We start from the raw sequence: 25,942 nt of genomic DNA on the forward strand, positions 1-25,942 counted from the left end.
GCTCCAGGCACTCTTGGATGAAACTGATTATCTGGACCCATTTCAGTCTGGCTTCAGACCTGGGTACGGTACTGAATCTGCCTTGGTCGCCCTGTACAATAACCTATGCAGGGAAAGAGACAGGGGGAGTGCGTCCCTGTTAGTTCTCCTGGACCTCTCAGTGGCTTTCGATACCATCGACCATGGTATCCTTCTGGATAGGCTAGCGGGATTGGGAGTTGGAGGCACCGCGTTGCGATGGTTCCGCTCCTATCTCAATGGCCAATTCCAGAAGGTGGTGCTGCGGGACTATGGCTCTGCGCCATGGCAGTTATGCCATGGAGTTCCGCAGGGGTCCATTTTGTCCCCCTTGCTATTCAACATCTACATGAAACTGCTGGGAGAGGTCATTCGGAGGTGTGGGCTGTGGAATCATCAGTACGCTGATGATACCCAGCTCTACCTCTCATTTTCCACCAATCCAGGTGGGGCAGTGGCTGTACTAAACTGGTGCCTGGCCAAGGTAATGGGCTGGATGAGGGCCAATAAACTGAAGCTCAATCCAGACAAGACGGAGGTCCTGTTGGTGGGTGGTTTGGGCTTCGGGATGGGGGACTTGGGCCTTGTCCTAAATGGGGTTGCACTCCCTCTGAGGGACAGGGTTCACAGCTTGGGAGTGCTCCTCAACCCTGAGTTGTCAATCGAAGCTCAGGTGACGGCGGTGGTGAGGAGCACCTTCCTTCAGCTTCAGCTGATCCTTCAGCTGCGTCCCTTCCTGGAGAACGACTGCCTGGTGACAGTGACACACGCATTGGTAACTTCCCGATTAGACTTCTGTAATGCGCTCTACATGGGGCTACCCTTGAAGACGGTCCGGATACTTCGATTGGTGCAGAATAGAGCTGCCAGGTTGCTGACAGGGACTGGGTGTTGTTCTCATATAACCCCAGTTCTCTGTCAGCTTCACTGACTCCCAATTGAAGTCTGGACCCAATTCAAGGTGTTGGCTATGACCTATAAAGCCCTTAACGGCTTGGGACCTGGTTATCTAAAGGAACGCTTGCGTCCATATATGCCCTCTCACCCCTTGAGATCGGCAACAGATGCCCTTCTCCGGGAACCCTCTGTGAATGATATTAGGAGGGTGAGTACGCGGAGGAGGGCCTTCTCTGCAGTGGCGCCCCACCTATGGAATGCGCTCCCCAGAGAGGTCTGCCTGGCGCCATCATTATTTGTTTTTCAGCGCCAGGCTAAAACCTTTTTATTTAAAACTTATTTTAACTGTTAACTTATTATGTATTTATAGGTTTTAAAATTTTTAAGCCGAGATGTTACTGAGCTTTTTAATTTTTAATTGCATTAATTGTTATTTATTTGTTTTAATTAAGTTGTGAGCTGCCCCGAGGCTTTGTTGCAATGGGGGCAGTACAGAAATGTTTTAAATAATAAATAAATAAATAGATAAATAAAAATGTCTTTGCCTGCAGACAAGAGGATAATAAAGAGGGAGCTAACCTTCCCTCTGGACAGAGAGTTTCACAGCCCAGAAGCAGCCATTGAAAAGATGCTCCTTGGGATGGCAATAGGGCAGCTGCCATGGTAAGTGTCCTGCATTTCAAAATATACCACTACCGCAATGCTGGACACATTCTGGGGTTTTCCACCTTAGTCTCTGTACAAGAAAAAACCAACACCTTTTGCTCTTTCAATTGGAGGAATACTTTCTAATTAAAAAGTAAACCCTGAAAACAAAGAGTATCTTATTATATCACTCTTCGAAGATAGGAGAATGTGTCTATTATATAGGCAACCAATTTCTCAATAATAATGGATGCATAAAAGCATAACATAAAACTTTTTCTCACCTTATTATAATGGATAAGGTTCCACCGTTTATCCATTAAAAAATAATTGGAAGATTGGGATTCAGGTATGTTAAAAAATTCCAGACATTCCTGTGATGAGAAAAAATAAACATCAGATTCTATCTATTAATCAGGCTGAATAACAGGCATATGGGATAGTATATTCTTTGTTCTGGGATTAACTGTGCTTTTTATTCAATGTGGTTATAATTTTCAATTCAAAAATTTACATAAAATGTTTCCCTAGAGAACGGTGGTGACATCTTTGTCCCCCTGCCCATAACAGAGGGACTTTAACTACAAGTCTTTCAGGCCTTGTGCTGTAAAGAGAACAGACTACAATATTGTGCACAAAGTGTACTATGTAAATAGAATACATATTCAACCCACTAAATATTCAAAATGATTTAAACCATCTTCTTTCCCCCTTTTTCTTCTCTTCCACTTATAGGACTGCCATTCTGCTGACAGAACTGCTTTTATCAAGGGAACCGGCAGATGCGATTACTCCCTCCCCATGCAAGCTTTCTACATATACTGCTCTGTAGCACTGCAAAACAATCCAGGCACTGAGAAAAACTGGTTAGGAAAGAAGGATAAAGCCCCGTTGCATTAGAGGACTTCCACTAGCATGACCTTGGATTTAACATTTATTCTTATTCTTTTCTTGCATCATAGTAAATAGATCTGATCAAATACCAAAAAAGGCAAACAGTGACTATGATATTAGGGTAATTCCTTATTATCTAAGTGGGATTTGGTTAGTTATAATTGTAAATAATGCGGGGGTATGTATAGGTGCAATCTTGGAGTTGGTTTCCAAATCACAACTGGAATTAATATGGCTTATTGCAGACACTTACCTTACCAGCACTACATCTCATTTGACAGATCAGCCATGATTCACCCCTGTCCACTACACAGCTTAAGTACAGTATGAATTGGGTGCTGCATGAGATCTACATGCATAATGGCCCTGTTCACACTGTGTTCCTCTCCCCATGCCTGTTTTTGCGAGGGTATGAAACATACATATGTGCCTTTTATATAGATGAAACTTATTTTTGAGTATCTACCTCATAGCTTACCTGTAATGGAGGGAAGAAGCACACATTTCCAATGTACAAACTGGAGTACAGGCTGGCTAAGTGCTTGAACTAAAGATCTATAAGTGAAAAGGTTCTACACTAAATCAGGAAAATCTTACCAGGTTATGCTGGAGTTGATGGCACATGCAGATAATGGATCACGTAACAATAATGAAACAAATATCAGGTAATGAAATGAAGATTCGTAAGGTTCTGAAATACTGGTGGATTTGAAAATCTAGAGATCAAAATATATTGCAGAAGAGTTTTGATTAAAATAAAAATCCAGACCTTTAAAAGAGCTTCAAACTGGGTATCTTCATGGACTGGTAGCTGGGTTGGAATATCACATTCATTTTGTCCATGAACAACCAGAGTCTTCGTACCTTTAAAAAGCAATATAATATAATAAGATCTTAACAACAATTGAGTCATAGCATACTTGACTGTAAAGTGCCATCACTATTGGCAATTTTAAGCCTATGGTACACAGCTCTTAGGGAAAAACGAGTGAAGTACAATTTGGGATTCACTAGTCAGTATTTCTGTGTTTAAAAAAACATATTTCGTCCTTCCTACAAGAAACTCAGGGACATATAAATGGATCTTCCTAAACACCCCATTTTATCTAACTTTGTGTACTAGCTGAAGCCAAGAGCTTACTATGTCACTGGAAGCTGAAACTGAGTCTTTCCAGTCGTACAACATGCTTGATCTAATGAGTGAACAGTACTCTCTTATTCAGACACACCAAGAGCTAAGAAGGCAGACTAATCCTGTTTTTTCTGTCATTTGTAGACCTGTAGAAGTGTTTTGCTGTTACTAATATCTTACATGCATTCTCCAAGGGGGTTCTAGAATTAACCATAGAGCTGATGCAGAAAATGGTATTTCAGAAAGTTGCATTTTTGTCAAAGAAGAGTACTGATGGATCATTTTAACTGTGGTCCACACTATGCAGAGGCAGTTCATATAGAACCTGCAACACACACACACACATACACCAGCCCATGGGATTTTTTGCTCTTCTGAGTCTGCTTCATGAAAGCTTGGGCCTCACTCCCAAGCTCTGGTCAACCACATGTCCCTCATGCAAGCACAGCAGGCACAAAGAATGTTCATCTGTCAGCAGCAACATTGAGCTGCACTGCACACATTTGCAGAAGGGGGCCTTCACTGCCACCGAGAAGGAGATGAAGAAGGAAAGAGAAAAATAAAGAAAAGAGCAAGGTGTATTTTGGGATAATGTAGGGTCATAAAGAGAATTTTACTTTTCATTTCATTTTTTAAAGGTGGATAAAGACAAGACCAGTTTGTAAAAGCTAAGAGAAAACTCATCAGGAGAAGTAATAATAGGTTTATAAAGAAAGATGCTAAAATGCTCAAGGAAAAAATGCTCAGGATTTAGAGATTCAATGAAGAACTTCCCAAGGCACTGAAGGAGGTGGAAGAACTGAGGGAAAGGGTGGGAGCGCCTCCCTTTTATAACAGATGCCAGGGTTGGGGAGGAGTTTCTGCTAGTACATTCTTAGTTGCTAAATCTTTCTGGTGATGGTCTCCACACAGGCTAGAACCCGTATGAGCAATGCACAGAATCCATGAAGAAGAGTGTCACTTTTGCACATGAGCACAGGTCTCCAAACACTGTTGTTGATGCACTCCATCCAGTCCATTTGCACAGCCAAGTTGGAGGAATTAAATAAGTGGTTCAATCAGCCAAAAAAGTTTCCCATCACTAACGTACAAGACTTCAACAGAGATCTGTTTAGAGTTTTGTTTTTTTTAATCATTCTATTTTACATTTGGAGATTCTTTAACCAAAATCCTGTGCAGGCATTCAGCTTGCTCAAATGAAAGCTAAAAATGAGGGATAAAGCAGGGTATCTGATCTCACAGACAGTTCAACTTGCATTCAAGAGAACATGAGCAGAAAACTTCTTCAGACCTTTCCCCTTAATATGGGAAGAGACTGCATGCAATTCATCCCTTCCCACTTTGCATCTTTAAGTGAAATAATTAAAAAGGACAGTCTTCTGAAAAAAGCAATAGCAGCACTGGTTCAGCTGCAAATGTCAATATAAAGAGCAAATTCAGGCAAAAGGCCCCACTATGTATAAACAGAATGGATCCCATACCTGGCATTGAGGCAGTAACAAGCAGCTTTACTTCACACTGTTCCTTTTTCATAGTCTGCTTGAGATCCTTGAAGAAAAGTCCTTCCACATAGCCCACTACTTCCCAAAGAAAAGTCAAAGTTGCTGAAATGGCATCCATTCCCCATTCGCATGGCGTGCGCACAAAATACATAATCAGTCCCACCTATAAGTTACAAAAGTATATAGCATGCTTGGTTTAGTTTTGTAAATAACACACTGGATATACAAATCAGAGACCCTTTGATTTCAAAGAATAATGCAGTCTATCTTACTGTTACCAGAACCAGCAAGTCTGGACCAGTTCTTCCCAGGTTACTTTTTGTGCATGTCCCCACTGAGTCAGAAAACAGAGTAGCAAATGGCTCTAATCCGCTGAATGTACTACAGGCAGATATAAAGGCTTTGGGCTGAATACCACTGGAATGGCCTTATTCTTCTGCAGCCTTCTAAATTCTTGGAGAGCAATCCATTTGCAAACATTAAAACATGTTTTGGGTCCACATTATTTTCAATGTTCTATTTTCCTGTGGTAATCATAAGCATATCAGTATCAGAACAAATGTTACCACCTGAACCGATTCACCTTGCATTTGATACACTTTCAAAAAGTGTTTCCTTGGATTGTGGTAAATTCATGCTAATTGTGTTTTTGAACATGAACTGTAACAATTTGAAAAGTAAAAGTCAATATTAACTGTATAAAAAAATGGGATGATGATGATGACAACGAAGACGACAATTGGCTGGCCATGTAAAAAAGGCAGGTTGCTTACCTGTAACTGTCGTTCTTTGAGTGGCCATCTGTGCATTCACACATATGGGTGCTGTGCCTGTGCAGTGTCTGCAGCCGGGAAAGATTCAAAAGCCTAACGGTTTTGGCAGGAACTCTGCACCCCTCCCCCTCATAGTATAAAAGGGCGGAATGCCCGCCATTTCCCCAATCTACTGAAGAACGACTGTTTGCCCCCAGGTGGAGGTTGTAAGCACTACACATTCATCTATAATGACATAAGAGAAAAACATGCTCTCAATGAGGCACAATGACCTAAGTAGGTATACATGCAATTGCATACAAAAACCAAGTCAATAAACCCAGTCACCGACACTGAGTGGGGCTGGCAAGTGGGTTGTGTGAATGCACAGATGGCCACTCGAAGAATGACAGTTACAGGTAAGCAACCTGCCTTTCTTTGTCATGGCCTCTGTGCATCACACATATGGGTGATTAGTAAGCTTACCACACCTGGAGGCGGGACGGTGTCATCACTGAAGAACTGAAAAGAGGGCTGTGCGGCCGAAGGAGCAGTCCTGTCTGGCATGAACAGCTAGGCGATAATGCTTGGCAAATGTGCAAGGGGTAGTCCAGGTGGCCGCCTTGCAAATGTCATGCAGCGGGATGCCAGCAGGGAAGGCAGAAGATGCCGCAACATCTCTTGTGGAATGGCCTCTGGGCATTACAGGCAGCTCTAACTTGGAGAGCTGATAAGAAAGCTCCTGATTGATGTGAAATGGCGAAACAGGAAAGCCGGGTCGGTGCGGAGAACAACTCTCTCCTTGTAGAAGTTGAGGTAAGAAGGGTCATGTGAAGAGCACAAAGTTCACTAGACCTTCATGTGATGGCTACAAGGAGAGCTGTCTTCCAAGACAGTAGATGCAACTCGGTAGTAACTAATGGCTCGAAAGGAGGTTTAGTGACCACTTGCAGAATGACAGAAAGGCTCCATGTTGGTACGACTGATCGAACTGGTGGCTGGAGATTCTGTAATCCTCTCAAGAAGCACTGGATGAGAACATTGGAAAACACTGACGAACCCAATGCTGGGTCATGGTAATGTGAAATAGCTGCAATGTAGACCTTAATGGAGGAAGGTTTCAGTCCAGTCTGATGTAGAAACAGAAGAAATTGCAGAATGTTTTCAATGGAAGCCAATTGAGAGGCAAAGTGGTTAGTATCAGCAAATGAAGTAAAGCGCCTCCATTTAGCTGCATATGAACGGCGAGTAGCAGGTCTTAGTGCAGACTGAAGAATGAACTGTATGTCAGGATGGAAAGCGCTTGGATTCGATGAAGAGTCATTCCATGTCGTTGAAGATGAAGATATGGCCATGGCAGAGAGCCGCTGGGTCAGCATCAAATCCAACAAAGCTGTCGGTGTCAATGAAGTAGCAGAGTTCATTGAATGAGCCAGGCTGTAAGATTCAACAAATGAAGGTCTGGATGCTGAACCACATTGTCTTGTTGAATTAGAAGATGTGGAATCTGAGGAAGCTGTTGAAAAGTGTTGTTGGAGAGACGAAGGATGATGGGGAACTATGGTTGATGAAGACACCAAGGCATGATGAGGATCCCTTAAGCATTGTACTGATTGATTTTGTAAGTACAATGCTTAAGGGATGAGGATCCCTTAAGCATTGTACTGATTGATTTTTCACACTCAAGCATTGTACCTTGAGTGTGAAGGCCGGCACAGAGGGCTCCCCATCCCGTGAGGGAGGCATCCGTGTAGAGAGTCAATGTCAGTTAAGGTAGATGGAATGAAGTTCCGATGGATAGATTGTCCTCTACCATCCACTGTTACAAAATCGGAAGGATGGAGGTAGGCAGGTGAAGCGGACGATGTGGAGAGTCGCGCTGTGGGTGAAAGAGGAGATTGAACCATAGCTGCAGTGGCCTGATCTGCAGTCTGGCACTGGGAACCACAGAGACGGTGGAAGCCATGTGCCCAGCAGCTTCTGTTTAGACAGAGCAGGTACAGTCCATGTGGATTCGATGGATGAATGAGCGAAGCTTCTCCTGACAATCCCAAGGAAGAAAAGCTCGTGCACGTAGAGAATTGAGGTGGGCTCCGATGAGGTCAATGATCTACGAAGGAACAAGGCAGGATTTGTCATGGTTAATACAAAGTCCGACCTCATCAAGGAGGAAGCATGTTGTACGAATAGCCGATAGAAGGCCTTCTCTAGAAGAGGAGATGATCAAACAGTTGTCAAGGTATGGGTAAACATGAATTCCTTGCAGCTTCAGTTGGGCAGACAGGAACCATGTATTTAGTAAAGACCCTTGGTGTGGTAGCAAGCCTGAAGGGGAGGATGTTATACTCAAAAAGATCGGAGCTGACTGTTAAAGCGGAGCAGTCGCCTGTGAAATGGATGAGTGCTGTTGTGGAAGTAAGCAACCTTCAAGTCCAGAGATGTGAACCAATCCTCTCTCCTGAGCAATGGAAGAATATTTTGAAGGGTGGTCATTCAAAATTTTTTCATCCTGATGAACTTATTGATGCCATGTAGATCCAATATCAGGTGCAGACCACCGTCCCATTTTGGGACCATGAAATATCTCGAGTAGAAACCATGGAGCCCCTCAGAGTGCATGAGTTGTTGAATCGCTCCTTTACAAAGCAGCTGGGAAACTGTCTTTGAGGACCGAAGAAGAAGGCGTATATTGGATTGGTCCCGAAGTGGGTACGGTATCAAACTTGATTTTATATCCGTGCTCCATGATTGACAAAACCCACCGATCAGATGTGATGGACTCCCAAATGTGTTGTGCCTAACAGCTCGACAGAGGCGTTGGCACGCGAGAGAGGGCCAGAAGCTCACAGTAAGTGTCAGGCCTTGGAACAAGGGGATTTATACTTGGTGCCCAGGGCCCAAACAGCCCCTCTGCAGCCCGACTCTGAGGCTTCCGAGCGAGTAGCCTCCCCACATCCTAGCTCTGAGTTGTTTGAGCAGAGTGCAGCTTCCCTTCCTCTAGACTCTGAGGTGTTTGAAGAAGTTGCCCCCCCCCACCTCCTGACTCTGAAGCTGCTGGGCAGAGTCCTGGAGAACAGGAAGATGTAACAGGAAATTTATGGAACACTCAGCTCTGGATAAGATTAGTTAGACCAATAGGGACGGCAGCAGAGAAGCTTGTCCCACCCACGGACAGAAAGACGTGAAAGGAGATTGAGATCCATGTGACTTTTCTCCTCAGAGTTCAGAAAGGAGGGGGCAACTGAGCTGCGAGGAGCTCATCGCCAGAGCTTATCTATTGCATCGTAAATCTTGTAGCGAACAGCAATAAAAGTATTTAGTTTTATTGCCAACTGCTGTGTGAGTTAATTGGAGACTTGAGCTATGGCCTCACGACAAAATGAGGAGTCGACTCTGCAGTCAGTCCCCAAAAGAAAGAGGGGAGGGTGGGTTTAGGAGGAGAGGAGAGGTTCACTTGACCTGTCAATGTTGCCGCTTATTGGAGTCGGGGTGGCGGCAACCCAGTTGATAGCGCAGCACTGGCTGTTTGCGATTGTGCTGCTGACAGGTCTGGAACTGCTGCTGGCTGGTGTACTGTGGGTAAGGTTGATACTGGTTCTGTGGATGAGACCTGGACCACTTACGTCAACTCTGGGCAAGAACTTCCATATGTTGAGCAGGGACGCGAGCCTCATGGATATTCTTCAATTTGTGGTCCGTCTTCATGTTGAACAGCCAGAGCCATCAAAGGGCATGTTCTCAAAACCTTCTTTTGGTCTCATCCGGTAAGTTGCAGTTCCTGAGCCAGGCATGACAACAGAGGGCTGCAGCACCAACGAGAGCCCTTGAGTTGCAGTCGACATGATGCCTCGCCGTAGAAAGTTGTTGAATGGTCCACCTGCATTGCCTCTCAAATAAACATGTGAGCCAGGTCCCTCTGCTGCTCCAGAAGTGACACCATGATGTTCTCCAACTTCTGCATCAAGAAGCATTGATATCTCGCCAGTATTACCTTGTAGTTGGAGATATGGAGGCCAAGACCTGTGGCGGCGTAGATATGGCAAGCCATCTTGTCAACCTTTCACCCTTCCTTGTCTTGGGGAGTGGAGTGCTCCCTGGTCTCATGGCCCTAAGATGACTCCACAACAATAGAGTTAGGCTTGGGATGACGCAGGAGGAACAGGATGTCTTGTTCCTGTACCCTGTACATTGATTCATATCACCGTGAAGTTGGTTGTGGCTAGTTGGGGAACCGCCAGGATTCAGTCATGGGGTGGCACAGTGCTGTAATCAGTGGCAGGATGATGGCAGAAGATTGTTCCTTCTTAACAATATTGTAGAAGTTGTTGGTACTGGGATCGAAGAAGTGCTGGGCCTCAATCTCCAGTGACCTAGCCAATTGCACCATCAGTTCCCCAAATGTAGAGTATGACTCCTCAGGTGAACTAGGGCCTTGCACTGTTATCACCATGTCCGGTGAAGTCGACGCTGCTTCTGAGTCCTCCCAATCCAAGTCATACTGGAATGGAGGACTGAAAGAGGAGTCAGCCAGCAAGGAAGGGTGCCTGGGTTGGACAGCCGCTGACGTCGAGGGAGCCTCTCTTGGTGTTTGTTTGTTTGTTTGTTTGTTTAAACCATTTCTATGCTGCCCCATTCATAAAAAGCCTCGGGGTGGCTTACAACATTAATAAATCAACATAAATAAACAGTTATATAATTAGACTTAAAAAACCAGAAACATCTCGGCATGTACATAAAAACCCGATAAATTCAGTTCATAAATTAACAATTAAAATAACTTTTAAATAAAAAGGTCTTGGTCTGGCGCCGAAAAACAAATAACGACAGTGCCAGGCGGACCTCTCTGGGGAGCGCATTCCATAGGTGGGGTGCCACCGCAGAGAAGGCCCTCCTCCGGGTACTCACCCTCCTAATATCTTTCACGGAGGGTTCCCAGAGAAGGGCCTCTGCTGCCGATCTCAAGGGGCAGGAGGGCATATCTGGATGCAAGCGTTCCTTTAGATAACCAGGTCCCAAGCCGTTGAGGGCTTTAGAGGTGATAACCAACACCTTGAATTGGGTCCGGACTTCAATGGGGAGCCAGTGAAGCTGACAGAGAACTGGGGTTATATGAGAACAACACCCAGTCCCTGTCAGCAACCTGGCAGCTCTGTTGGAGTATTGGAGACGAGATGGAACGGTGTGGATGCATGGATGGGTAGTACCCGTAGGGTGGGTAATCATCCCAAGGCTCCCGACAGGAGACACTGTAGGGCATCTGCACCCAGTGTCCGGAAGGCCAACTGGACGCACACTGCTGCTGGGGCACCTGCTGAGGCGGGGCCCTTGGGGAAACCTCAGGAGAAGGCTGCGGTGGAGTCGGTGAGCATGCCATCGGAGAGGCCATCTGAGAAGAGTCCCAGATCTCTCCATCAGAAATGGATCCCAATAAGACTGCCTCCTGATGGTCCAGTGAAGACAGGGCTGATGTAGCGATCTGCTGAGGGGACCCTGGCGGGGTCATCTGCATGACCAGCTGAAGGATAGGGCCGGTCAGTGTCAGCATCGATGCCGCAGTCGGGACTGACAGAGCAGATGACCCCGAGTCTCAATGATGGGGTTGGTCGGCCTTCTTCAATTTATGGGGTGACTCATCTGCCCTGTCTTTCTTGGCCTTCTTATGGACTGAGGACTTATCCAATCTGCTATGCTTCCTCTTCTCCTTTTGTTAGTGAGGAGAGCGAGAGGAGCGATGGGCTTCCGGCAAAATCACTCCATCGGCTGATGGGCGAGAAGGAGAAGCAGCTGAGGAAGAGGACTGCTAAGCGGGCTGGGCCGCAAGTTGGTTGGAGGCGGCTAGAGCCTGGTGCCATAACATTTTACGTAGGGAGTTTTCGCGGTTCTTGCAAGCCTGCTTAATAAAGGCCTGACAATGTCCACACTTATCGATTCTGTGGCCTTGTCTCAAGCACAGAAGGTACGGATCATGTGGATCAGTGGGGGACATCTTGGCCCCACACTGGGAACACTTGCAGAAAGTCGCACCTGAGCCATCGAGAGAAAATAGAGGATAGCAAAGTAAAGGAAAAAAGAGTAACGATGGAAGGGTTTACGTGTGTGTGTGTGTGTGTGTGTGTGTGTTGGGGGGGAGGGAAAAAGGGGTTTTAGAAAGAACTTCTAAACGGGGGAGGGGAAGGCAATGTAACTTGGAAAGGAGATCTTAATGAAGGATCTAACGAGAGAAAAGAGAACAATAGAAGGCTTTTGAACAACAGCAAGTACATCTACGGCAAGAGACAAAAGGCTCGAGGCACAGCGAATGGCAGTTGGAAGAAGACTGGGGAAATGGTGGGCACTCCGCCTTCTTATACTGTGGAGAGGAGGGGTGCAGAGTTCCCGCCAAAACCGTTAAGCTTTTGAATCTTCCCGGCTACAGGCACTGCGCAGGCGCAGCACCCATATGTGTGATGCACAGAGGCCACGACGACTAAGAACATGGCTTATGTTGGCCATGGAAAAGTACTGTGGTCTTATGTTCCTCCATGACCCTCACCTGTCCTCTTCTTGTTATGTGCCACTTTCATTGTGGAGACCCTGGCTTGCGTTTATCCAAGGTCCACATAACACCCCAAGTCAGGAATTCTGGCTTAAGGCACAGTCCTGTGTGTGTAAAGATCTGAAATAATCCTGTAACTTCCAACATGCCCCAGTCACTGTGGCTTCCAGAATGATGGGACTTTTCCTCCATGCTGCCTGAAAAATGATGGACGTTATAGGACTTTTTCCACATAAACATGTGCAGGATTGCACCCTTAATGTTGATTAATAAACCAAGAAACTAAGCCAGGACCTGCCTTAATGCAGATTAGGAACTCCATGTCAAAGCAACCTACAATGTGAGAAGGGGAAGAGTGAGGAGGGAGGCATGCATGGCCACGGTGCTCATTGATAGCTTTCTAAGGGAGCCAGCATTTTTAGTGTTGGACTTTGGGATACAAGGGCTGTAGTCCCACTCAGCCATGAGGCTCACTGGGTGGCTTTAGGCCAGTCACAGACTCCTAGCCTGACCTGCCAGAAAGGTGAGGACAGGGAATGGAGGATCATGTAAGCTGCCTTGGGCTCCTTGAAGGAAAAAATGGTGGGATATACATGTAATATAAAGGAATAAAGTATGTTTTCTGAAGCTGGAGACAAACAATGAAATGCAGCCACTGTAAAGGGTACACTCAAATAACTTATCTGTCATCAATTAATTCTCATATCATTATTCTAATATTAAAATTCTGAATGAATTATTATGACTTCTGAACCCTGATATTCACATTTTACAAATGATTCAAGCTACACAGTAGGTATAGTATGATACCATACCATACCATACCATACCATACCATACCATACCATACCACAGTAGATATGATATGGTACACAGTAGGTATAGGTATGGTATGGTACAGTGACTATGAGTGTGAACTAGGAACTGATAAATCAGCCATTTGAATTTTGCCTCTTCAGGAACTCACTAGGTGGTACTTTTCTCAGTCTCAGTCCCTTTTTCTGCAGTACTGGGGTAAAAATACTGACCTATTTTAAGGAATCGTTGGATGGATTATAACAAGACAACATAGATGAAGCACTCTAAATCACTCTAAAAGCACTATTATGCTAAGCATTATGCTTATTATTCCTATTTTACTATTATTTCATTAGAAAGAATTATGCTGAACTTTCCCTAGTCTATGCTTCTATGCACTGGACTACAATCCTTCAGGGAAAAAACATCATAAATAAGGAGATTTTGTACAGCTGCAGAAAATAAATGAAACACTGAAAATATTCTCTTCATTTTCAGAAAACAAATGCCAATGAATTATTCATACACTATTTTCTTGAGTTGGACAGTAAATATGACAGTATAATTTAAAAGTCACACAATGTTTATGTTTTGGAGAGGGGTGTACATAATGGTTCCAATGAGAACTCAGAACTGCCTACCAAGTAATTAAAGAGAATATGAGATGTCTGAGCAGGAAAGTCTCCAATGTTGAGCAGAAGTTTCCGCAGCATGTACATCAGTTCATCCTGGAACGAGAGCAGAATTTGCTTTTCAGACTTTCTTCACATTCTTTAATTAACTTTCACTCTTTCTATCAAATTGATGTACAAACTCATGATTAGTTTCAGTATGCCTACTAGGACTAGTAATCATGCCCCAAAGAAGTGGTGGCAAACTCTTTAAAAGTCACAGCAGTGCAAAGTGGACACCTTTCCCACTCAAGATAACAACATTCTCCTTTACAGGATAGCTATTTCAGCATATTATGAAACCTGGACTGAAGATCTAGTTATGGATCTTAGTCTGTTAAAGATGTTTTAACTAATTCTATACTTTGTTCGCATTTGGACATGACAAACTATGGTTTAATCTGCATGTCTAACTATATCAGAATCCTAAAACATGGTTAATCTTAACTATGATTTATTAAAACTAGCCACACATTTGAAGTTGTCTTGTTTCAGTAAACCATAGTTAAGACTAACCACAGTTTGGGTTTGAACATAATGCTGATTTGTGTTTAACAAAAAGGAAGAAGTAAATCTTCTAAACTCCTTGCAGCCATGTCAGCAAAGGACAGGGGAGGAAGAGCACACAGGGCTAATGATCCAGCGTTTGACTGAGTTCTTCTAAGTAAGTACACCAGAAAGTAAGGCCTCTACCTACCTGTCGATTACTGATAGTTAGTTTCTCTAGAAAATGCCGAAGAACTGTAGAAGGATCTTCAATGAGACAGTTCCATAGGACTTGCTGTGCCACAGCACTCACTGTACAAAGACAAAAGGTGAGAGATAGTCTTGGTTTGACTTCAAGGAAAATAAAATTTTAAAGAAGCTGTCACAGGTGTCTCTAAATGTAACATCTACTGAACTAGGTCCAGGTCTGACACATATTATCTGTCCCAGCCTCCTGAGCCTAAACAGCTTGGTTTTTGTGTCTCCCTCTTTCATCCACATACAATTTCAATTTGCATTGTACACCATAAATTATCAGAGTAAATTCTGTACAAAACTTAAGTTGGTTCTATACTAAGGTCCTCTAAGCACTTTCCTACCTATGTCCCAGGTAAGTATGCTCAGAATTGCAGCCTTACAAAGATCTTTCTATAGGATCAGCATACAAGTAAGTCGCATTACTCAACAGTCCTTTGCAATGTTAATTCAAAGCTTCCTCTTTGCAGGTTCAGACCATTTCATTGCTTCTTGATTAGAGCAGCTGTGGGTTTATTTAAGAAATGTTCCTTAACTGCTTCCTATTTAGTCAGCTTCTATTTCCTGCAGGAGGGAGGAAGTCAATTGTTGGTTTTCTCATATTGTTATTTTTCTGTTTTTTCCTTTGATACTGAATCAATCAACAGGGCACTTTTGAATAAAGGCACAATAACTGTTAAAAACCACAATAGTCTGCTACAGAAGCTGGCACCAGAACTGTAGAGAAATTAATCACAAGTCAGGTCTGAGAAAACACAAGAAGACAATACAGAAATGTACTGGAATATACTGATTTAATAATGATGTCTGATACCTCTGTTACAAGTGAATGAACAAACAATGGCACTTCCAGAGAAAACAGCAACCTTGGAAGCAATTCCAAGCACACTTATTGGGAAACGTGTATCAGATCAGACCAGGCAGCAGCAAACTCTTTTGTTAGGTCTGATCACTGAATCCCTATAGAGTGCTAAACCTAGTGGATATATTTTAAGGGTTCCATACTCATTAATTATTCCAGAAATCTTTGATATATAACAACACCTGCTACTCCATCTTCCCGAACTTCTCCATCTTCCATTAAGTGAACAATAGGGAGCACAGCTGCACAAATACAGGCTGGGAAGACTGCCTGTGGAGGTTGAGGGACATGATGATTTGGGGTGTGTTCTGTTGTGTGTTCTTCATCTAGAGGAAAAAAAACATTGTGTAAGTGAAACGCCCCATATAGTTATGGATCTCTCACTATAACAGAGAGAGCCAGTGTGGTGTAATGATTAAGAGCATGGGACTGGGACTCAGACAATCTGGGTTCTAGTCCCCGCTCAGCCATGTAGCCAACTGGGTGACTTTGGGCCAGTCACACACTCTCAGTCCAACCAACCTCACAGGGTTGTTGTGGGGATAAGATGGAGGAGGAGAGTGATGTAAGCTGCCTTGAGCCCTTTGTAGAAAAAAGGCAGGATATAAATCGAAAAATAAATAAATAAATACATAAATAAAAAGCATTGCAAAGATAGAAAAAGAAACACATTTCTATTCGGCACCCCAACTCAGTACTGATTAAGAGTTAATTCACACATCCAAATAAAGTGCAGAGAATTCAATGAATGAATCACTATTCTGAATTGGAAAAAAACCTCAGACACACCACAATAAACAGCATAAACTTCATTCAAGTATGTCAACCAACTGAATTCTTTTGAATTCCTGAATTAGCTCTGAGGTTATGCATATATTACATGAACCAGTTTCATCAAGCTCCTCCATCAATCGTCACCAGCAGTTATTCCACCTGATTTCACAAAGAGAGATGGGAAGCAGGGCCATTCTTGTTGACCCTGCTGAGAGACCACCTCCTGTAAAATCCTCCCTCCTTCATCTGTCCCCTTGACAACTACCATTCCAACAGGCTGCAGCAAAGCAAGAGATGGGACTGCAGAGCCATTCTATTAGCTCTACTAGGGCATCAGCTCCACTTAGTTTCTCCGCTGCCTGAACTGTTTCCATGCTAGCTTGTTGTTATAAAAACAGACGATGGAACAGTGCCTGATTTTACGTATTGTCTTCTTGCTCCCCATCACTTTTTCCTTTTGCTTTGTGTTTTAGATAGCAAGTATGCAAGCATCGACTGTCCGGTTTTATTCATCTAAGGTAAGCTGTTCTGGCAATCTAGTATAATTAAATAACTTAAAGCAAGAAAAGTTGGAATAAACATTTAATAGGACAATTCATAACTTTTATATAGCTTTACCTTCAGCACTGACTGCTGAACGCACTGACCATACTGAGCCACGACGAAAGGAGTAGTTCCTATGAGATGTACTAGAAGTGCATGATGGACTCACAGACAATCGGCGAGATGCCAGGTTGGAAACTTCTTCTACTGACAATACAAATACAAAATGTGAATTTTGGTTTATATGTTCTAGGAGAAATCTACCACTGATCTACTGCAAAGGTAGTGATCTGCAAGAGCAGAGAAAAAGATTTAAGAAAACTTTACTTGGACCTAGAGTATAGTACATATTTAAAATTTCATTCAAAATGAAAACTTTAAAGTTCAATGACCTTCTTTAGAAGTAAAGAGATGCTACAGTGGTGGAACTTTCAGAATTCTCTTCTGAACAATAGGTAGACAGAATGGTAGAGCTCAGTGTGGGAAGAAAAAGCATCTTATAAGGGCCAAGAATGATCTGACATTTGCATGACATTGCTTTTAAAAGTGAAAGTGAGAGAATCTAGATTGTGACTATGCTAGGTGGAAGGAAACCTTAATTCTTGAACCTTGCTGTAGTCCCAGTACAGATTAGAGGCCCTGTGGCTGCTGCTGCACTGGGCGGGAAACTCTTATTGGCCTCATCTTTGATTGACACACTTAGCAGCTCTGGATTACTGTATTACAGCTTTTCATGTCCTCTTTTGGGTTTGCACAGTCTCCTGGTGTGCCCATTCTGCCAAGTCTACCTATGCCACAGCTATTAACATAAAAATGGACCACTAGCCCCACATCAGCCTTCCCAATCTGGTTCTTTCCAGATATTTTGTGCTTCAACTCCGACAATCCCTGTCAGTATGGGCATGTAGTCCAAAACACCTACAGAAAATTTGAGGAAGCCTGCCCTAAATATCTAATCACTGATGTCATTTTTATTCAATTATTGCCACCCTATTAATTTTTATTCATTTTTAGTTGGCAAGGGTTGTATTGCCTAAATTATACTGGACAAAAATCTACTAAGAATATTTGCAAACTTTTGTGGTAAATTAATGAAATCATTTAACTAAAAACATAAGGCATGAAAACAGTCGTGGGCAGCTCTCATTCTTTTTTTGCAGTTACCTGGAGACAATGTCAGTGAATTATGTTTGCAGGGATTACTACCACTGCTGGTTCTCCACTGAATCAACATTTGGTATCTTGCAATTGAAGCTCAACATTCAAGGTCTTACATCCCCAAACTATTATTGCTTTATCACCCTCTATAGACACTCCTATATATAAGCACACCTTCCTCTTCTTGCTCAGAGTTTGGGGAGCAGGTGGGCTCATAACAAGCCTCCTGGGTGATAGGAATGGCAGTGATGAGACTAGCTTCTCGGCCCAGACGTTTTTTCTCTTCTTCTTGCTGCAGGTTCTTCAGAATGTGCTCTGCTCGTTGATGAGAACGTGATACTGCCCGGGCTGAAAATGATTTCTGTGCCAAAGGGTTACAAAAAACATGGTGCAGTTGGCTTGGGTATTAAGCACAACTAGTGCAAAATATTAGTTAGTTAGTTAGTTAGTTAATAGTTAAATGGAGACCATGAGTGTCCTGACAAAATCTGTGAAAAACAGAACTCAACCTAATTTCCATCACATCTAGGGAAACTTCTGAAACATCCAAACTGGCTGCATATCTGAAGCCAGTTGAGTTAAGGCTGCAATCCTATGTACCTTTACTTGGCCCCAAACCCCATTAAATGCACAGTGGGTCTTCACTTCCAAGGAGACATATATAGGATTGCACTGCAATTCCCAGCACTGCTGTCTAGATGGTATCCTGAGTAGTACTGATGTTTACTGGCACTAAGTAGTTTCTTTTATTTTGTATTGTGGGATGGTTCAACCAACTGTGGTGGCAGCTAGTGCATTCCAATCTCGGTTCAAAATGCAAATTTTTCCTCTAAAGCCCTATGTTGTCTTGGTCTCTATATGAGATCATACACTACTTGAAACATTCAAGGAATAGTCCCCAAACAGGAAAATGGCAGAGGAGTGGGGTTGTGCTGACAGAGAAGGGTCTTTTCAAATCCAGTTTATTGGAATTCATTTACAGGTGATCTCAGGCCTCCTCCCATGCCAAGTCAACCAATAAAATACAGGGAGACATCCCTGAATTTTTCAACTTTTTGCAGCTTTTAATTGTTCAAAACTGGGGAGCTTTGGTATTAGGCAATATGAAATGTAGCAAATATAATTAATAAGTTTATTGTTATTATGTGCCATCCAGTTGTCTCTGACTTATGGCAGCACCATGAATGTAAGCCCTTCTAAATGTTCTATCTATGATAGTTCTGCTCAGCACATCTAAGTTCAAGGCTATGGTTGTATAGAACATAAATAAATGGATCTTGCCCATGAAGTAAAACCCAAATTTAAGCAAGCTCAATGGAAAAGCCTGTATTTTTTATCACCATCAACCAGGGGCTCAAATAATACATACATGCAAGGATACACACAGTATTTTGGTGAGGGACCCTGCTTGTTACAGCTATTTGTACTGAGTGATTTGATGAGATTAGATTTGTACTCTACCCTTCTATCAAGGAAAGGGTACGCAAGGCAGCTTAAAATCATGGATAAGTTCAAACCTTTAATTTAAACCATAATAAAACAAACAATTAAAATACAGTAACAGAATTCAATGATTCTAATGAGAGCTGAAATCAGTGGAGAAAGTAAGGTTGTAATATAGCTAGACTTGGACTTAAATGTGTCAATCTCAGAGCATACTTCCCTGCAAAAATCCAAAAAAAGGAGAGAAAGGGCAAAATAGATGTCCAAAGGAGAAACTAAACCTAAAACTAAGTAGGACTAAAAATGCTGAGTGGATCCATAATGCTATTGGGGTGGGTAGGTAGAAAACTGAGGAGGGGGAATAGAGTGCATAGGCTGGAACACTGAACAGAAGTATGCCACATGGAAACCATTTTGTTCTGGGGTCTCCTTGTCATTCAAACTTGGTCATCTAGAGGAGATCTGTAGAATTCCTAAACTTATTTTTTTTTTAATTTAGACCAGTTTTTATCAATCTAGAAAATGGGTCCTCAAACTACGGCCCGCGGACCGGATCCGGCCCACCATGCCCATTTATCTGGCCCACCTCAGAAGTTTTGGAGGCGCCATGCGTGCGTGTGGAGCAAGGCAACAGCTTTCTTGTGCGGCAATCATTTTGGACTTGCTTGGAGAAAACAATCTCCACGCGAGCAAGCCGCTGCCTCGCCCCACACCCCCCTGCCCCGCCTCACCCCCTGCCCCCGTGTGTGCATCCCCGTCCCCTCACAGGCCCGCGCACCCCTGCTGGCACTGCCTTGGTGGCCCGCACCCACCGCTGGCACCTTTCAACTGGCCCCCTGTTGAAAAAGTTTGAGGACCCCTGATCTAGAATGTCTCTTGTCAGCAACAGCATTTCTTGAATTCAGAGTATTGGCATTCTACATTTTATCTCTGGATTCAGTTTTTTGGAGTGAAATATTTTAAATAGCTGTTATAATACATATTTATAGTTATGTTTATAATATAATATTTCAGATTAGGCAGATTATATACTAATTAATATACCTATTGATAATATTAATATTCTACCACTAAGAATAATGAACTTCATAAACACACCAACAATAATGACAAGGAAACCAATTCACACTATTATGTTTCAATGTTGCATCAAATTTATATCTTAAAATGTAGACACCTCCTACAAAAAGAAATACGTCTTTTTTTCATCACCTTCTCACTATTCCCACAAGCAGGGTACTTGCTGTAGTATTCTTTTTACTTACGGATTGATCTTCATTAATGGGGTCCTGCACACTTCCACTGCACTGTGGAACCCATGGAGGATCAAACATGGGGACAGATGGCATTCCCAGTACCGGGGATGGTAGGGTAAAATTAATGCTTGGTGGAGGAATCTAGAAAAGCATATCAAGGGTAAAGAATAGATCACCATCTGTACTGAATATCATTTCTTCAAGGAAGGGGAAATGTTCCAAAGTCCAAATATGAAAGACCATTTAATTCTATTCAAGGAATAAAGGAAGGTTGCTTACCTGTAACTGTCATTCTTCAAGTGGTCATCTGTGCATTCACACATATGGGTGCTGCACCTGTAGAGTGTCTACATTTGGGAAGATTCTCTGAGCTAGTAACATTTTTGACGGGAACTCTGCTCCCCCACCCCCTCATATAAATAGGCAGAGTCCCTGCACTATAGCCAGTCCAGCTGGAGACCAACCATTTGCCGCAACTGGTACCGACATGATAGAACATGCTAGACATGAGAGAAACAGATTACATCATATGAACTGATTCACAGACACTGATGTGGGGCTGGCAGGTGGGTTGTGTGAATGCACAGATGACCACTTGAAGAATGACAGTTTCAGGAAAGCAACCTGCCTTTCTTTGTCATGGTCTCTGTGCATTACACATATGAGTGACTAGCAAGCTTACCAAACTTGGAGGCTGGATGATGTTGTTACTGCAGGACAGTCAAAAGGAGGGCATAGCCAAAAGAGCAGTCCATTCTAGCCTTTACATCAAGATGGTAATGTCTGATAAAAGGGCATGGGGTGGACCATGAAGCAGCTTTGCATAAATCCTGTACAGGTACAGGTCTTAGCCATAGCTCTGGTCGAATGGCCCTTTGGAAGGATTGGCAAGTCCAACTTAGCAAGTTGGTATGAATGCTTTATGGTTTCGATTAACCATTTCGGCAAGCATTGGGATCCTATCAGTGTTCCTCTGTCATGTTCAGAATACTGTATAAACAGTTGTTTGGTTTCCCGGAACGGTATGGTTCAGGATCTATAAAAAGTGAGTGATCTGTGGACGTTGAGTGGAGTGACCATTCAATTGGTGTCAACAGTACATACACATGTGAATATGCTGGTAACATGATATCTTGATTAAGCTGGAATGTTGTCGCCACCTCTGGGAGTTTAGATATAGTGGGTCAACTCAAAGGGTGCATAGTTCACTCACTCCCCTGGCTGAAGTTACAGCCAGCAGGAAGGCAGTTTTCCATGACAGTAATCTTAAGTTGGTGGAGGCTAACAGTTTGAATGGAGGATTTGTTAAAACCTGTAGGACTACTGACAGACTCCATGTCAGTACAACCAATCGGATTGGAGGGTGTAGGTTTTGGAGTTCTCTTAGGAACCAACATGTGAGTTGATGTTAGAACACAGACGAACCTTCTATAGGTCCTCTATGGTACGATATGGCTGCAAGATATACCTTGATGGACAAGGGTTTCAAACCCCCTTGATGTAGCAAGAGAAGAATATTCTTGATGGTTGCAGATTCAGGCAAGAAGTTGTTACTGCTCACAAAACATGTGAAGCATGTCCATTTCGAGCTATATAATTGTCAAGTATTTGGGCGTAGGGCTGAATGTAAAATGTACTGAATATCTGGATGCAGAGTTGTCATTTCCGAGCTCAGTATTGGTACCAAGCTCAGTGTATTAGTCATGCACTTAGTTTCAGCGTGTGCAAGTTGGAATGTCAGATCCTGCCCTGTTGTTGAGTGAGAAGGTTAGAAATTTCTGGCAGGTGTATGTACATCCCTTGTGACAGCTGAAGCAGGGTTGGGAACCAAGCCTGACAAGGCCACCATGGAGTGATCAGTATGCAGGTGGAGTTGTCTTGTCTGATCTTCGCTAGTGCCTTCATTATCAATGGTATCAGGGGAATGAATAAAATAGAGAATTGTTCCATGGGATCATGAATGCATCCCCTAGGGAGTTCTCTCCTGTCCCTGATCTGGAACAGTATCGCACATCCTGTTCTGATGGGTGGCGAACAGATCTATCTAGGGCATTCCCCACTGATCAAAGAGGTGATGACAAATTTCTCAGTCAAGTTCCCATTTGTGTGTTGTGGACATGTAGCAGCTCAAGGAATCTGTTTCCTCATTTTCGATGCCAGCCAAGTTAACTGCTTGTATGCCCATTCCATGGTTGATGCACCAGTACCATAGATGAAGAGCAAGGTGCGCAAGCGGAGCTGATCTTGTTCCTCCCTGTTTGTTCATGTAGAACACGGTAGAAATGTTGATTATTGCTATCTGTATGGTCTTGCCCCTCAAGATGGTTTCAAAGGAGAGGAGAGCTTTGAAGACTGCCAATAGTTCCAAGTAATTGATGTGTCTCATTCTCTTGTGACCATGCCAGATGCCCTGAGTTTGGTAGGATGCATAGTGAGCACCCCATCTGGTTAGAGATGCATCTGCGTAGAGTGTGGCAGTCAGGTCCAGTGGTCGGAATGGTTTCCCTTGGATCAGCTTGAATTTGACTAGCCACCAAGCACAATATTCCCAGCACTGAATGCAGAGGTTTGAGCAGTGGTATGGTGGATCAAGTTTGGGATGGAAGATGCAATTGAAACATAACTGCAATGGTCTCATTCATAGCCTCACATATGGGACTACGGATACCGTGGAAGCCATGTGTCCGAGAGTTTGTTGAACGGAGCAAGCAGAGCTTGTGTTCCTGGGCTGTAATCTTAGGATGGATTTTGTCAGCTTTTTTCTCTGTTTTGCTGGCAAGTAGACTTGCACTTTTTTTTTTTTGGCTCTGGCCTCTTGGCAGAGCAGCAGAGCAGCAGAGGCAGAGGCTGGGAGAGAACACTGAGTGGCCAGGGGACTGGTGAAGGCAAGGTAGGAGCTGGGCAGCAAAGCAGAGGGCCAGGAGCAGCAGAGAGGAAGGGGGCGGGGCCAGAGAGGCTAGAGGGGCCAGGAGGAAGCAGGGGGGTGGGGCGTTGTCCCTTGGCTGCGTCCCTTGGCGGTGACCCGGGCTGTCCGGAGACTCCCTTCCCTGAGACACAGGGGTTTGATTGTTTGTTTGTTTGTTTTGTTTGTGCTGTGCTTTGTTTTTCTTCCAATTTAAATTTAAGTTTATTTTATCCTTGTGTGTGTGTGCGAGTGGGTTTTTGCCTGGGAGAACTGGGCAAGTGAGAGGAACTGCAGGACAGACAAGGCAGGGGACCAAGGTAAGGTCTCGGAAGGGACACCGATGGCAGACCAGGAGATGGCCTTGGCGGGAGTCACGGGTGTTGCTGTCCGCTGCGAGAGCTGCGACATGTTCGCCCTTCTCCCCCAGGAGAGGCAGGGATACACTTGCCCTCCAAGGAAAGGAAGCAGTGGGAAGGAGTTGAGGTGCATGTACACCAATGCTAGGAGCATGGGTAATAAGCAGGAAGAGCTTGAAGCTCTCCTGGGAATAGGAGGGTATGATCTGGTTGAAATCACAGAAACTTGGTGGGATGAAAGGCAAGTCTGGAATGTGAACATAGAAGGGTATCACCTTTTTAGAAAGGACAGGAAGGGAAAGAGAGTTGGGGGTGTGGCTTTATATGTCAGTGAAGGGATAGGATGCAGTGAGATTGAATGCAGCACAGATGGAGATTCGGTAGAGGCAGTCTGGGTGAAACTTAGGGGTTTCAACAGGAAAAGAGACCTGACAGTGGGGGTATGTTATCGCCCTGGATGATGTCCTGACAGGCCAGATTCTAAGGATATCTCGGGGGAGAGACACAGTAATTATGGGAGATTTCAATCTCCTGGATATTACTTGGGAGACTCACTCGGCAGTGACAGCCGGGTCACATCGCTTCCTAGAAGCTATTGAGGGAGCGTTTTTCACACAGAGGCGATGAGGGGGGGAAACATCCTTGACTTGGTCTTGACCAACAGGGAGGAGCTGATAGATGAAGTACAGATTAGGGGAGCTCTGGATGCGAGTGATCACTCCATCCTTTGCTCTGAGATCAGGGGACTGGGGACGGGCAGCAGGTCGAGCACTAGAAGCTGGGACTTCAATAGGGTCAACTTTGGCCAACTGAAGGTCAGACTGGGGAAAGTCTCCTGGGATAGGTTACTGGAAGGTAGGCAAGTTGAGGAGGGGTGGATAGCACTCAAAAGGGAGGTTTTGGAGGTGCAAGCCTTGATGATACCTCTAGTTAGTAAGGTGGGGAGGCAGAGGAGAGTGCCGCCATGAATGCGAAAGGAGGTGGTTAGAGGGATTAGACGAAAGAGGAACCTCCATAAGAAATGGGTACTGGGGGAAATAGACAAAAGGGTATACCGGGAGAAGGAGGCCCATTGCAGAAGGATTCTTCGCAAGGCTAAGGCTGATTACGAGCTGAGACTTGCCAAGAATATCAAGAGCAATATAAAGGGCTTCTTTCAGCATGTAAATAGGAAGAGGAAGGGGAGACAAGTGGTGGGACCACTAAATAAGGAGGAAGGAGATCCAGTGACTGATATGAGGGAACAGGCACAGATGCTAAATTACTATTTTGCCTCTGCGTTCTCCCCAAAGCAGGACAGGGGATATCCACATAGGAGATTAGATGAGGCTGGGGACTTAGGGGCACAGATTAGAGTCACCCCCCTTGAAGTCGAGGGGCTCCTCAGGGCACTGGACATTACAAAGGTGCCAGGCCCTGACGGGTTACACCCGAGAGTACTTAGAGAGTTGGCAGGGGTTCTCTCACACCCGCTGGCCTCCATTTTTGAGACCTCGTGGAGAATGGGTGAAGTTCCAGAGGACTGGAGGGTGGCATCAGTGGTCCCAATTTTCAAAAAGGGTAGTAGAAAGGACATGGGGAATTATAGACCAGTTAACCTTATGTCCATTGTAGGAAAAACAATGGAAAGGCTCATAATAAAGAGAGATCTAGTGATGCTAGATAGGGAAGGGAGGCTGACAGACACACAACACGGCTTCCGCAAAAGCAGGTCCTGCCAGACAAACCTTGTGGAATTCTATAAAAAGGTTTTGCAATGACTAAATGGAGGGGATGCAGTGGATGTGGTATACCTGGATTTCAGCAAGGCCTTTGACAAAGTGGCCCATGATATCCTGCTTGAGAAACTGAGGAGTTTTGGGATACACCAAAGCACTGTCCAGTGGATTAGGGCATGGTTGACTGACCAAAAGCAGAAGGCAACCATTAACGGGGAACCATCAGAATGGCATCCAGTGGCAAGCAGTGTCCCCCAGGGCTCTGTCCTGGGGCCAATCCTGTTTAATCTTTTCATTAACGACATGGAAGAAGGGGTGAACAGTCTGCTGATCAAATTTGCA

At 44.0% G+C, this 25,942-nt stretch overlaps 1 protein-coding gene and 1 long non-coding RNA gene across 2 annotated transcripts in view; one reads left to right on the top strand and one right to left on the bottom strand.

Moving 5' to 3' along the window:
- The window catches only part of UNC80 (unc-80 homolog, NALCN channel complex subunit), a 221,874-nt gene that overhangs the window by 67,333 nt on the left and 128,599 nt on the right, over nucleotides 1–25,942 (bottom strand). Inside the window, 9 exon segments of the mRNA XM_044431977.1 lie at nucleotides 1,845–1,934; nucleotides 3,224–3,318; nucleotides 5,068–5,251; nucleotides 13,815–13,901; nucleotides 14,542–14,642; nucleotides 15,630–15,773; nucleotides 16,840–16,971; nucleotides 18,097–18,283; nucleotides 20,631–20,762. Of these exon segments, the coding sequence (XP_044287912.1) occupies nucleotides 1,845–1,934; nucleotides 3,224–3,318; nucleotides 5,068–5,251; nucleotides 13,815–13,901; nucleotides 14,542–14,642; nucleotides 15,630–15,773; nucleotides 16,840–16,971; nucleotides 18,097–18,283; nucleotides 20,631–20,762 (1,152 nt within the window).
- LOC123024356 lies at nucleotides 16,636–18,524 on the top strand. Its single transcript, XR_006414906.1, has 3 exons — nucleotides 16,636–16,739; nucleotides 16,834–16,954; nucleotides 18,221–18,524. It is a non-coding gene; the product is annotated as an uncharacterized LOC123024356 (long non-coding RNA).

The sequence above is a fragment of the Varanus komodoensis genome, unplaced genomic scaffold (genome assembly GCF_004798865.1).
Source record: "Varanus komodoensis strain SLA01 unplaced genomic scaffold, ASM479886v1 scaffold23, whole genome shotgun sequence".
In the NCBI taxonomy this organism is placed as follows: domain Eukaryota; kingdom Metazoa; phylum Chordata; class Lepidosauria; order Squamata; family Varanidae; genus Varanus; species Varanus komodoensis.